Source organism: Erinaceus europaeus, chromosome 6 (genome assembly GCF_950295315.1).
Source record: "Erinaceus europaeus chromosome 6, mEriEur2.1, whole genome shotgun sequence".
Lineage (NCBI taxonomy): Eukaryota > Metazoa > Chordata > Mammalia > Eulipotyphla > Erinaceidae > Erinaceus > Erinaceus europaeus.
This window is the reverse complement of record NC_080167.1, coordinates 57,871,419-57,886,696: the sequence shown is the minus strand read 5'-3', so window position 1 is coordinate 57,886,696 and position 15,278 is coordinate 57,871,419. Positions and strand designations below refer to the sequence as shown.

Here is a 15,278-nt window from a genome sequence, read left to right as displayed (position 1 = left end):
TGGGCATTGGCGGGTTGATCCATATCCCCAACCTGTTTCTACCTTTCCCTAGTTGGGTAGGGCTCTAGAAAGATGGGGTTCTAGGACACACTGTTGAGGTCATCTGCCTAGGGAAGTCAGGTTGGCATCAAGGTAGTATCTGCAACTTGGTAGCTGAAAAGCATTAAGATATAAAGCAGAACAATTTGTTTAATAATCAATAACCTAAAAGTAAAAGTATAACAGATGAAATTTGAGGTCTTCATGTTGAAAGGAGCTAGCTAGTCTATTTTAGGTATATTCCTACTTCCTTTTCTATGGAGTCTATCTTTCTCTAAAATTTCAGCAAAGCTTATGTGAGTGATAGCACAAATGAAATCTAAGTCTTTGGATATCATTCATTATATGTAACAGTTAAAATAATATTCAGTTTATTAGACTCATAAAAGAAAGTAAGTGGGTCCTCTGTGAAACAACATGAGGTAAACTGTATTTAGCCTCATTGCTCATGATCTTTTTTTAATTTTTATTTATAAAATGGAAATATTGTCAAGACTATAGGATAAGAGGGGCATATTTCCACACAATTCCCACCACCAGAACTCTGTGGCCAATTTCCTCACTTGATAGCTTCCCAGTTCTTTATCCCTCTGGGAGCATGGACCCAGGATCATTATGGGGTGCAGAAGGTGAAAGGTCATAATTGCTTCCCCGCTGAATATGTGTGTTGGCAGGTCGATCCATACTCCCAGCCTGTCTTTCTCTTTTTCTAGTGGGTCAGGGATCTGGGGAGGCAGGTCTCCAGGATACATGGTGGGGTCATCTGCCTGGGGAAGTCAGGTTGGCATCATGGTACCATCTGGAACCTGGTGGCTGAAAAAAGAATTAAAATATAAAACAGAACAAATTGTTGACTAACTATGAACCTAAAGGCAAAAATATTGCAGATGAAGATTTGGGGTCTCTGTTTTGGAAAAAGCTAGTAGGTCTATTTTAGGTATATTCCAAGGGGCCCATGACTTTACTAGTTTTTGCCTGAGCCTAACATCTAGTATGCAGGTAGATCCAGGTTATTGTCTGGGGAGATGGTGTCATAGCTGGAAAAAGGACTAGAAAGCTGGATAAGGGAATAGAGTAGCTCCCAAATATGGGGAAAGTCTATAAATATTGTTAACTGTAAACCCCATCGATTTGATCTGGGGCCCATATTCAGCACAGGAACCTGTGTAACCTCTGCATCCCTGTTGGTCTGAGCTCAAATTCTGTGGTCATGAGTAGGAATGTTCCAAGCTGCCCCAATTTCGGGACCCATCATTCTCAAGTGGTAGATAGAGTATGTTATCCAACCTCCCTTCGGAGGATGGGACATTCTCTACCATTGTTGATCCTCATTGAGAACAAGGTACTATGGGGGCCCCCAGAGGGGTCCAATATGTTGTTCCTGATGGAGATGACCAGTGACAGTGGAGAGAGGAATCGTGTCAGAGGTCTAGGCCCATCATGTCTGTGTGGGAATCTCAGGACTCCCTGACTAAGGGCACCAGCTGATGGAGTGCCCTAGTAGTGACTAAAGAGTCATCATTAAAGTTTTCCAGTCTCTTACCCTTATTCAGCTTTTGTACTTACTTTTTGTATTTACTTTGTCTGACAAAGTTAGCTTTGGAGTGATTGAGGGACATGTAATAAGAGGTAGATGAGGAGGGTATTAAGGTCTAAGTAGAAGTTGTTTCATTAGGTACTTATGGTGTCTTTTTAGGTCTTTCTACTTGCTTGCTTCATTTATTGACTCACTGCAAACTATTGTGCACTTTTGCTTTAAGGTATATATTTTCCCCTAATTTATGGATACATGTACATATGTCCTATCTCATTGGCCCTGGTCTATAACTAGGTTTTGAGGTTTTGTTTAGAAGTGCGCCACCGCTAACTTTACAGCAATTTTAATGATACATTTGCTTTAATTGTGATTTTGTTCTATTATCTTTTATTTTGAATTACACTTGAAAAACTTTGTGATACAATTGGAGTAAGACTTAGGAAATTAGTATTTCGGAAGTTCTGAAATTATGAACTTTTATTCTTTTTTTAATTTATTTTTTATTTAAGAAAGGATAAATTAACAAAACCATAGGATAGGAGGGGTTCAGCTCCACACAGTTCCCACCACCCAATCTCCATATCCCATCCCCTCCCCGATAGCTTCCCCATTCTCTGTCCCTCTGGGAGCATGGACCCAGGGTCATTATTCTTGGCTTAAACTATAATGAAACAATGATTTCAGACTAGAAAAAATTCTTAGTGGTCATAGCAACAGCAACCAAATGCTTAAGATTCGAGGAGAAACACTGACCAAACTTTAGTAATATATAGATATGCACATACATATGTAATATAAGTACATTTCAACAATAAAACTATGATTGTGTAAACCTAGAAGTGTGAAATTTCCACAATAAACACGTTTAACATAAATTCCATTTGTATATTTCTGGATATACATAAAACAATGTTTCCCTTGGATGTTTTTCATCATTAGATAAGTAAGCCTGGGAATAATTTCTTAGTGTGAATTTTATATAGTCCATATGCATGAGAGATCTTTTAGTTGGATATTGATAGCATGAAAGGGGTAAAAATTGAATTCCAAGCATATGCAGTGAATAGATAGGTGTAAAGCTGCTGCTTCCACAATTAATTGACCAGGAACTGCATATTTCATCATGGCTTAAGCTTTTTTTTTTTTTTTTGTATTAGGATAAATGATTTCCATATATTCACTCCATGGAGCTCTCCCTGAGGTTTCTGGCTGCTGCTCTTTCCTGCTCTGTCACCTCTCTTCCCATTGTACGCTCCAGTGATACTTAAACTCTCATTGCTGCCAGCGCTAGTCTCTGGGTCCTTACTAATGCACTTTGCATGCCTTCCCTGTCCTCCACCACTTGGTGTAATTCTGTTAAATATCCTCTCTACAGGGAGGTCTGCCCATTTGGTTTCCGCTAACCCTTCGTGCTTTGAGATCATGTAACTTCTCCTTTAGAGACATTATTGCACTTTCTCCACAAAAGGGCTGAATTGTAGTGTTTTGTACATCTACACATAAGTTACTATTCTTTTTTTTTTTTAATATTTATTTTATTTATTTTATTCCCTTTTGTTGCCCTTGTTGTTTTTATTGTTGTAGTTATTATTGTTGTTGTCGTTGTTGGATAGGACAGAGAGAAATGGAGAGAGGAGGGTAAGACAGAGAGGAGGAGAGAAAGACAGACACCTGCAGACCTGCTTCACCGCCTGTGAAGCGACTCCCCTGCAGGTGGGGAGCCGGGGTTTGAACCGGGATCCTTATGCCGGTCTTTGTGCTTTGCGCCACCTGCGCTTAACCCATTGCACTACAACCCGACTCCCATAAGTTACTATTCTAATTTCTGTTTCCAGTATGCTCTCCAACTCTAAGACCTTTCCTTAAACACAAGAATTTCCTCATTATTTTCACATTTTAATCTATTATCACCCCCCCACATGGCAAAAACAGCCTTTGTCCATAAATTACTAGGAAATTGTTTGCTTCATTGTTTTCATAAAAATCCATAAATCATGTAAGTAGGGCATGTTATGAATTAATTGGTAGAACATCTATCTTGGAAGGGCTAAATAATTGCCAACAGTGATCATGCCCAAACTCTCCTTGGCACTTGATATGGTGTTGACAGCCAAGCAAAGAGCTTCTTCAGTAATCCACTCTCATAGTCAAGTTTTTCCAGATGTGAGAAGTAATTAAGTTTTTGCATTTTTTGAAGCCCTGTATGTTTTTCAAGAGAGAGCTGGCAGCTGTGGCGAATTAACTCTGCTTGAATGCATATGTGTATGTGTGTAGTGAGTGTATGTATGTGTTTTGTATGCATATACATGTATATAAGCATATATGTGGCATGTGTCAGGTATCAGACCTGAAAATATAACCAAAAGTTCAGTTCAATAAACACCCAAAAATTTAGAACTATATTTTACAATTGGGAGAATAGGATTTTACCCACAAATGCTCTTCTCTCCATCTCTGTTTTTGTTGAATTTTGCTAGAGGAGAGTGATGAGGATAATTAAATCATTTGCATCTGTTAAATATGGTAAAATTAGGATATCATAAAACATACAAAGAACACATTTCAAAGATTTAAGCTCATTACTTAATGAAGGCACCAGTAAGAAGTACAGTTGGCTTAAAGGTGAATTTACAGAATCATACATAAAGAAATAGTAAGGAATGCTGAGTTTTCAAGTAGATGCAACAGGGTCTGTCAACACAGCAAAGATCAATTAATTTGCATTTTTAGGGACAAAATCATTAATGAAAATGATAACCATTGCTATCAGTGTTCAACAGTTTTTGAAGTTGTAAAATAGTTCGAAGGCAATGAAAAGCCAAATTAGCAGAGCCTAACACCATTTAAGACAACAGGTAATTTTCAGCTTGCCAGTTTCAGAGTCTTTTACATTTTTCCCAATACCTCTCAAGCAGTTATCTACCATAAGGTGCTTTTTGGGACTATCCAAGCTGACCCTTTGATTCTGATTACAAACCACAGAAGTGAATTTATGTTAAATGTGTTTATAAAGGAAATTTATCACTTTTAGGTTTCTATAATGATAATTTTATTATTGAAATGTACCTATACTACATATGTAGGCACATCTATATTTTGCTAAAGTGCTGTCAGTGTTTCTATTTGAATCTTAAGTATTCAATTACTATTCCTATGACCTCAACCTTGGCCTTCTTTTTGTAGAAATAATTGTGGGAGTGATTATAGTATTAATATTGTTACAGCTGGTTTCCTAGACTAATCTCAGATTAAACCATTTTTTTGTTTATTGGGTTCTCATATGTGTATAAATTCTGAATAAGAAGATATATACATTCCCCAGTCACTATATACAAAAGAGGACTTTTTTTTTTTTTTTTGCCTTCAGTGTTATTGCTGGGGCTCCATGCTTGCACCGTGATGGATCCACTACTCCTCATGATCATTTTCTTTTTTTTTTATTGGATAGGACAGAGAGAAGTTGAGAGGGGAGGGCAAGATAGAGAGAGGGAGAGAAAAATAGACACCTGCAGACCTGCTTCACCACTTGTGAAGCAACCCCCTGCAATGAGGAGCCGGGGACTCGAACAAGGATCCTTGTGCAGGTCCTTGTGCTTTGTACTATCTGTGCTTAACCTGGTGCACTACCACCTGGCCCCCAAAGAGGACATATTTTAAATGTTGTCATTCCAACCAAACTCAACATGGAAATTGTTGCATCAAAATCGTTGCAATTTTTTGTTCTTTTTCTCTAATCCTAGTCTATATATGTGACTCCTATCTAAGAAAGGAAACTGTGTTTGTGAAAAATAGGAATATGAACATAAAAGAAAGACTCTATTAAACCTTATTTTAATAGTATAATTGGTAATGATGGCAGTTATTCAGGTTGCTTTGTATTCTTTTGATTTCTAATTAACAAATAGTAATGACTAGCCATTAAAAAGAAGGTAGGCTTAATGAATGCAAATTATAAAAATAAATTGGGCTAATGTTAAGCAGAACTCCCCTCCTTTAGAGAGAAGATGAATTGCCCTAGAGAACTTACATTTTTTGGTATAGGAAGTGTTCTCCCCCTTGTTGTAAAATTCTATTCTGGACAGATGTGAAATGATGAAGAAATGTGTGAGGCAAAAATAAAATAGAGATTCAGTTGAGAAACCAGAGCCTTCAGAGGACAGTCATTAAAACAACAATAGTCAAGTAAAAATGAGTCTCTGAAAAGACTGTCAAAGCAAAAAAACAAATCAGATGAACTAATTCCCCTCTCCAACCATTTGAGGGGGGTATTTTGTAATAAATGTTGAAGTTGTTTTTAAAATGGAAAAGATTAGCTTGTCTCTGTAAATTTGCTCTTCAACTCAAAACTGATCCTCATTCTGTTTCAATAATGAATTTTCATTTGAAAGTCACTCATCACTCTGCTGGGAAAAGCACAGGAGAAAAAGAGAGAGAGAGAGAGAGAGAGAGAGGAAAACTGCAATATGTAGGAAAGATTTATCCAAATCCAGAGATTCTTGTTGCTTGTCACTTAATGAACACTGAAGGCAGCAAGCACCACATGATTTGTAGTAAAGCTATGGAAATATTTCTCTGGCTGGGGCAGTGTCCCCAGAGACCTGAATTACCCAGGTGTTTCAGCAGTTGCTATGGAAATATGTCTGCTTACACATAAATATCAGACTATGCAAAGATAGGGTTGGATTGATGGCTGAGCAGTTACAACCCATGTCTTGCATGTGTGAGAACCGGGGTTAGATCCTAGCACCATATATGATGGAGATTTTTTTTTTCAAATCTGGTTTGTTTGTTTTTTTAATTTAAGAAAGGATAAATTAATAAAACCATAGGGTAGAAGGGGTACAACTCCACACAATTCCTACCACCCAATCTCCATATATCCCACCCCCTCCCCTGATAGCTTTCCCATTCTCTATCCCTCTGGGAGCATGGACCCAGGGTCATTGTGGGTTGCAGAAGGTGGAAGGTCTGGCTTCTGTAATTGCTTCCCCGCTGAACATGGGCGTTAACTAGTCGGTCCATACTCCCAGTCTGCCTCTCTCTTTCCCTAGTAGGGTGGGTCTCTGGGGAAGCAGAGCTCCAGGACACATTGGTGGGGTCTTCAGTCCAGGGAAGCCTGGCCAGCATCCTGATGGCATCTGGAACCTGGTGGCTGAAAAGAGAGTTAACATACAAAGCCAAACAAATTGTTGAGCAATCATGGACCCAAAGGTTGGAATAGTGGAGAGGAAATGTTGGGGGGGGGGTACTCACTGCAAACTCTAGTGTACTTCTGCTTTCAAGTATATATTTTGCACTTGTTTATGGATATGTGTGAACATATGCTCTCTCTCACAGAACCTGGTCTATATCTAGGTTTTGGGACTTTGTTAGAAAGTGAACCACCTGAGATGGAATTAGAGAATACTATGAAAGGAAAGGTCTCACCCAAGTAATGAAGCTGAAGGGTAGTCATTCCACACATGAAGGCTCTGGACACAGTCTGAGGTGAAGCATGTTGAGATGGCAATCGTTGTGTTGATTAGGTTGCGATCAGCAGATGTAATATTATTTTATATGGATTGGGAGAGGCAAACGGGAAAGTGGGCCTTATCCAAAGGTTCCAGGACTGGGGGAAGTAGAGGCTCTATAGTGGAGATGTGAGGTTCCTGCTGTCTTAGGGTTCAAAAAGACAATGGATAGTTAATGTCATCATCACATTATTTGGTAATTAGGTTAACTTTGAAAAGTCCTTTTGTTAGGGTTTGGTGTACAGTACCCAGTATCTTGTATATAGCTGTGCCATTGGTTGCTTCTGATCTACTTGGTCTAGGCTTTTGAGAGAGTCCGCATATCAAATACACAGTCTATATATTAAAAAGATTCAGTCTGTGTTTTAAAAACTTTGAGACATACAATTAATTTTCCCCCTCTCATATTAATTAACTAGTGATTTATATGACTACATTTTACTAGGAGTGTACATAAACACCATTCCCACCACCAAAAGACTGTGACCCATCCCTCCCACCCACTCCCACCCCCCACTGGCCCAGGAAGCTGCATGTCTACCCCTCACCACAGGGTTTTTACTTTGGTGCCCAACTTTCAATTTGATCAGGTCCTGCTTTTAGTTTCCCTTTCAGATCTTCTTCCTCAACTTCTGTTGATGAGTGGGATCATCCCATACTCATCTGTATCTTTCTGACTTAGCTCACTTAACATAATTCCTTCTAGCTCTGTCCAAGATGGGTCAGAGAAGGTGGGTTCATTGTTCTTGATAGCTGCATAGTATTCCATTGTGTATATATACCACAGCTTTGTATTATAAGTGCACAGCTTAACTCTGGCCTATAGGTTAAACTCTGGTCTGTAGGCTATATGGTATAAGAGACTCTTCCAACCTTTGTGTAGATACTGATGATGCAGTCTTACCTTTTCATGTGAGAGCCTTTCCTACCCTTTTCTGGGACAATGTGCCTTTATTACATAGTTGTAATGTTTTTGTTTTTGTTATTTTAAGTATTTTCTTTTTATTATCTTCTAGCAGTCCCTATTTTTCTATTTACCTATAGAGAACTAGAGGCAGAAAGAGGTATACTAATTGGCCCTAGAAGAGGTAGGAAAAGCAGACTTGGATGCAGGAGGTCTAGCAGTTAGTGTGAGCCCAGTCTTGGTCTCCTTATCAGGGCATGGGTGAATGGGTAAAGCACCAAAATAAAAAAGCAGACAGACAAACTGAAACGCTCAGTAGGAAAAAGGAACTAACAACTACCTAAACATCCCATTTTAAGCCGCCACATATTTAAGTTTGTTTCTATGGGGAAACCTACACAGGTGGAGAGAACTTTGATAAGCTGTAAGATACTGAGTTTATTACAGTAATCCATGCACAGTCTCCAGACCCTTAGTGCAGCAGCCAGACATCAGAGTTATGGGTGATTGAATATGGCAATACAACCCTCTACTGACTGTGGGCAGAAATCTCTGAAATACCCATACTTTACCTTAGAGCAGGATTTTGAGATAATGGGACAGAGCCTTAAATACAGGCCTCATGGTATATTGTTCCAAAGAATGTACCTGTAGACAAACAACAAGCAACACATATATTTTGCAAACATAGGTGCAAAGGTAACAATCAATAGGTTTTCCAATAACTAGTCTGGGACCAGAAAACTTCTTCAACAGGTTTCAAGGAAAAAAAAGGGGGGGTGGGGGGAGTTTTGAAACATGGTCATTATCCATGTTACTCCATGATCACACTTCCTGGAAGTCTCCATGGTTATTATCCATTAAGAATGCTTTCCTCTTATTCTCCAAGTCACATTTATTGACAGGAGAGCTTTATTATGATAAAATGTAGGGCCTAAAAAGTTTTAGAGAAAGTTACATGAATTTTGTGTTACTCCAATAAGTGAATAGAAAAGGGATGCATTCAATCAAAAGCAATTCTCTATCTGGCTAGCCAAATAATCCATCAAGAGATCATCCACCAAATTTTGAATGGTAGGTAGACCTTATTTTTTAATATAATTTCATACCTTATCTTAACACAAAATATGTTGCTTACCATTACACTCAACACCAAGATTAGCCTAACAGCTTTTTTGTTTTTTAAATTTTTTTATTGCCACCAAGGCTATGGTTGGGGCGTGGTGCCTCCTTGATGAATCCACCACTCCTGGTGGTGGTTTTTCCTTTTTTAAATTTTTTTATTTAACCAGAGCACTTATCATCTCTGGTTTATGGTGGTGCAGGGGATTGAACCTGGGACTTCAAAGCCTCAGGCATGACAGTCTGTTTACATAACCATTATGCTATCTACCCCTGCCCCCCTTTTTTAATTATATAGGACAGAGACATTGAGAGTGGAGGTATAGATAGAGAAGGAGAGAGACAGAGAGATGTATGGAGACTTGCTTTACCACTCATGAAGCTTCCTCACTGCAGGGGAGCAGGGGCTTGAACCCAGGTCCTTGCTCATGGAAGTGTATCCTTTCAACCGGATGCTCTACTGCCAGCCTCTTAGCCTAACAACTTTTATTTGAATGATGAACACAGGATTCCTGTTAAATTTTGGTCATAGGCACAACTAAATTACTTTATGAATGAGACAAATGATTCCTTTCTCCGGAAACAAAACAAAACAACAAACTAGTTTTGCCCTCAGTACAAAAAACTAGTTTTGCCAGCAAGATAGCTCACCTGGATAGTGTACCTACATGCTTTGCCATGTATGCTACCTAAGTTTGAGCCAGATTCCCATTAGTATATGACCATCCCTTCCTCCTTTCCTTCTCACTCTGTCTCTATCTAAAAAAGTCAGCCTGGAATAGTGAAATCCTCAAGGTAGGGGTTTTGCAGGAGAAGTTGAGTAGGATAGATTTAAAGATCCCAATGGCTATACAGTTCTTATGTTTAAATTTCCATGTCCTTATTGCATATGGTGTTTGGTTTTACTTTCAAGACTTTTGTGTAAAAATCTCAACAATTTTTTTTTTCCCTTCCCTGGCAGGGTAGAGTCAACCACAACTTATGGCACAGTGGAAAATGAGATGACATAGGCTGAAGTCTGCTGAAGATAATTTCCATAGAGACTAGAAGTTAACATGAACAACACAGGTATTGATCTCAGACACCAGTCAAGAGGTACATTTTGGCAGCTTTGGCAAGATTGTCTTCCTATCCTTCTAAAGGTTACCAATAAAAACTTCAAGAGTTTGTGCCTTTTTCCAAATAGAGGTAATATAAATAAGAGATCTCTCTTAGAACCTTAGAAAATTGTCTTCTGGCAGAGGACTTGAGGAACAGAGTCTACCCATTCTGTTCCTTTACGGCAGTAATGTAGTGTATACAGAAAAGGGGAAGTTTTTTAATTCAGTGCCCCTGTGACATTTCTTTTTGGCATTTTGCTTATCAGCAAGATATGTGATCCCATTTAGTTAGCCTATATAAAAATACTTGATCAGGGGAAATAGCACAGCAGTTTATAAAACAGACTTCCATGCCACACGAGAAGTCCCAGGTTCAATCTTTGATACCACCTAAGCCAGAGTTGAGCTATGCTCTGATTAAAAAAATATTAAAAATCATTTGGTGAAAAAAATCAAGTTTTCTGAAATATAACATTCTTTTTCTGGACTAGAATAATGTTCCATTAAGTAATATTTCACACAAAAAAATTGTAGTTTTTTTTTTTTGGTGGGGGGAGCATATTGAAAAAATAGATTAGGTAGTATATAGGTAGATGGGCAGGTTAAATAGGGAAGTGGATTAGATTTCAATTGGGAAAATCCTGGGTAGAGACTAATATAGAGGTTTCCCCAAAAATATTTATCTCAAGAACCCTCCTACCCTTTTTAGAATTTTGTAGTACTTTAGCCTCATTGAAAACAATTTGAAAAATAATCTATACATGATGACTAAATGGAATATTTTTTCAGAATTTCTAACTTATATATAGCCAAGTGAAAAATAAAACTAGATATGATATAAAGAGAAAACAGCACTATAGAGAGCTACTAAAATGTGGTATTATTATTATTATTACTGTTGTTATTTTTAACCAAAGCATTGCTTATCTCTGGCTGTGCCAGGGATTGAATCTGGGACCTCTGGTGTCTCAAGCATAAAAATCTTTAGGAATAATCATATCTCCCAGGCCCTCTTGTATTATTTTTGAATCAAGTTTCATTTTATGCAATTTATTTGTAATGAATTTATAATTATATTTATATATAATTTATATAAATGCATAATTATATTTATATAATTAGTTTCATTATACATGATAAGATTTTTTTTGCCCAGAACACATGCTATGGCTTGAAAAATTGACTTACATTAGGATTCAAATAACCCAATGAGTAAAGTATGAGCTGTCTAGACTTAGAATAGCTTAGATTAATATGAAAAGATTTGTCTTGAGAGCATATTTTAAGTCATATAACAGCACATACCACATTATAAATATTACTACAACTTATTTCCTGACCCTTTCAAAGCACATATTATGCACTGAAGGGTATTCAAATACTAATGACCTGGTTAAAATGGAAACAATAGGCAGAACTGAAAATAATATGTTCTGAAACAATGGTGATTCTAGAATTCTTAAATGATGTATCAACCTGTGTTAACTGCAAGTTTTCATGTTTAATGATGTTAACAAATCATACAATACCAACTTAAGAGTAACAGTCATAATTAACTCAGAATAGACTCTTTAAAGTGGTTCAAAGTTCTTTTCATAATAAATTACTAGCTCTAATCAGCTAATAAAAAAGTGTTTTTTGGAATGTGAGCATACATGTATGCCTCATAAAAATTAACCTAGTACAATGAAATGAGTTTGAATCATCCAGACTCTTTTAACTAACATCAAGATATGCCTGAAATTCCAGTGAAAGCTTTATTTGGAGTCGAGGAATCTTTGAGATAACAAACTTAGCATGGTGCTATCTTGAGTGTCATGGCTGAGTCTTTTTTCCCAAATTCTTAAGTCCCTTTCCAGATATTTTATGAGTGAATTGAATATATGAAGTAAAAATAAATGGCCTCCTTTGCATGTCTTAGTCAATTTAAAGATGTTGACTCTGAAAGTTAGACAAATTGAGTTTTGTCTGTTAAAGATATAATTTCCACTTGGGAGGCTGGGCCTGGCAGACCTCTGCAGTTCTGTTCCATCCACTCACACAAGCCTTTGATAAGGAGAATGAAGTGTGGGCTAGATAGGAAGGGGGGCCTGCAAGGTCATTTCTGTCAGAACGCTGGGCACTCCAAGGTCTCCTGGGTACAGTAGTACAAAAGGGACACTACCCCTGTGGACTAGAAACTGAATAATACTATATACAGCGTTAAAATGAAGGTCCCTGTACCGGAGGATGTAAAAGATGAAACTGTAGAGGAGAAACCAGGGGATGAAAATGAAGACGACAAGGTGAGTGGGAATGCCCCTGCTGAAAACAGTATTTCTTCCTCTAATTGATGATGAGAAAAAAATTTCCCTTCCTTTTTCCCTTTTTCTCAAACAGGTTCTGTTTAAGCCTGTTATTGAAGACCTAAGCATGGAACTGGCCAGAAAGTGCACTGAACTCATCAGTGATGTAAGTTGCTTCTATGATTATTGTCTAATTTCTGCCTTGTGTGCCAGGGCAGTTAAGTAACAGAATTATAGAGCTGGGGAGAAAACCTCCAAACTCATCTGCTCAGATGTGATCCATAGCATGGATCTAAATCTAGAGACTTTAGATGATTTCCCCAAGGTCACCCACACAGAGAGTTTTTTCCCAGACCAGGTCTCCATCTTCCAGAGTCCTATTCCTTCTGAATTTCACTCTGATTCTGGCGTGAGTCATAAAGCACTGAGTTTCAAAGCATATTCAATTTAAGAGCCCCAAACTCTTTTACAGTTTGTACCATAAGGCAATCCATTTAGGGAGGCCATCTCTATTTTTTTTAATATGCATTTATTTATTCTCTTTTGTTGCCCATGTCATTTTATTGTTGTTATTATTGTTGTCATTGTTGGATAGGACAGAGAGAAATGGAGAGAGGAGGGGAAGACAGAGAGGGGGAGAGAAAGACAGACACCTGCAGACCTGCTTCACCACTTGTGAAGCGACTCCCCTGCAGGTGGGGATCTGGGGGCTTGAGCCGGGATCCTAATGCTGGTCCTTTGAGCCACCTGCATTTAATCCACTGTGCTAACGCCCGAGGATCTCTATTTAAGTGAATAGATTTTTCAAAGACACTTTGGTTATATTTGTGGGATTTTATGATTGCAGGTTTTATTTATTTGTTTATTTATTAATTTTTTTTTTTTACAATTTAGGGTGCCTGAGTTTTTTAACTACCTGTTAACCTTGTGAGGCATGTGATGATGAGATACTTGTGAAAAGATTTGTGTTGTTAGTTTAAGTAACCAGGATCAGTTTACAGAATATTTCAAGGACAATATATGACTATTTACCATGGATAAAAAAACATTACTTAATACTACTATTTAACCAAACTTCTAGAAAACTAGAGATTTTATTGACTCTAATGCACAGTCATTCCTAAAGTGTAAATTAAAATTTATTTAAAAAATTATATAAGTGCTTCCTTTCATTTTTAGAAACAAAAACTAATTGGTCAGAGTATTTACTGGTGAATATAAACATTAAAATATAAATTTTCCTCAAAGCCAGTATCTTAACAAGTATGAAATTCTATGTAGAAACAAAATGTGCTCATGTTCACAGGTATAAATGAGGGACAGTAATATGATTTAAGTACATAAGTGCTACAGACATTCTGCCATGCAACATAAATCTCTAATGCAGCAATTACTCCCACACTTGATTTCATTTAAGTAAATTAATTTTCACTATTTACCTGTATGGGAGTGAAATAGCATGGCCTCAGCTTTTGCAAAAAATGCCATCACCCCTTAGCACAGAACTAGTTTTGTTATTTATTTTTTGTAAAAGAACACAGCTCAGCTCTGGTTTATGGTGTTGCTAGGAATAGAGTATGAGGCCTCAGAGCCTCAGGCATGAAAGTCACTTTGCATTATCATTAACCTACCTTTGGGACTGTCACAGAGCTAGTTTTAAAGTTACTGCTAAAGGATCCAACAAAATCACCTACTAAGTTACTACGTTAGTTCTAATTGTTTAAAACAATATAACTTTGCTCTGCTACAGTTACACTTAAATAAAGGCATGTCAGCACTGGGGAGTTAGCTTTATTCATTTTCAGTGTCATTCGTGTTTTTATATGGAGAACTTGAGTTTGAAGATTTTTTTTGTTTGTTTGTTTTTTGCCTCCAGGGTTATCCCTGGGGCTCAGTGCCTGCACTAGGAATCCACTGCTTCTAAAGGCCACCCCACCCCCCATTTTTTGCCACCCTTGTTTTTCTTATTGTTGTTGTTGGATAGGATAGAGAGAAATAGAGAGAGGAGAGGGAAACAGAGGGGGGAGAGAAAGACACCTGTAAACTTGCTTCACTGCTTGTGAAGTGAAACCCCTGCAGGTGGGGAGCCCGGGACTCAAACCAGGTTCCTTATGCCCATCCTTGCTCTTCAGGCCATGTGCGCTTAACCTGTTACCAGACCCCCAAATTTGAAGTTCTTTTCTTTTCTCTATTATCTATTATCTAAGACTAGATGGTTGTCTAAAATATATCTTTGAAATTGCAACAATCATGGAATTGAAACATAAAAATAGACAAATTGCCACAATGAGTTAGACTAGACTTCCAGCAAGGTCTTTACTTATGACTCCAACAGAGGCCATTTCCTGATGCACCTATCCCTGGTGGCAAACTTAATTAGTTAACCCACTAATAATAGTTAACCAGTCTATCTATTTTAGCTATCAGAATTATTAGGGGATCTTTTCTGTATTTCCCATAAATCAAAGTGTCTCTGCAGAGCAAGTTTGGCCATATTTGCATGAAACCTTTGACTCAGTGTTTCAGTTCAAACCTCTTTTTTTTTTTTTTTTAGAGTGCTTATTAGCATGGCAGCAGAAAGAACATTCTCCAGGCTGATGAATATTATTTATTGTGGTAAACCCTTCCAAGGCTGAAAACATTAGATTCAGTGGTTACCCCTCCAGAGAAAGCTCCAGTTTCCTGAGCAAACCTGGGAGAGCAGCCTTGGCAAAGAATTTCCTATAGCAAAGAGTAACAAAGCCACTGATCATGGAGGTTCACCTTCTTCTGCCATGTGGT

The 15,278-nt window shown here is 37.8% G+C and overlaps 1 protein-coding gene across 3 annotated transcripts in view; it reads left to right on the top strand.

The window, feature by feature from the left end:
* Nucleotides 1-15,278, top strand: part of NEBL (nebulette) — a 410,755-nt gene that overhangs the window by 282,920 nt on the left and 112,557 nt on the right. The window contains exons 1-2 of one of the 3 annotated variants that reach the window (XM_007526302.3): nucleotides 12,362-12,497; nucleotides 12,592-12,663. The exons of the other annotated variants lie outside the window; for them this stretch is intronic. Of the exons in view, the coding sequence (XP_007526364.1) occupies nucleotides 12,420-12,497; nucleotides 12,592-12,663 (150 nt within the window). The 5' untranslated portion in view covers nucleotides 12,362-12,419. Of the gene's footprint in view, nucleotides 1-12,361; nucleotides 12,498-12,591; nucleotides 12,664-15,278 lie in introns of those variants that run through there. 3 annotated transcript variants of the gene reach the window in all.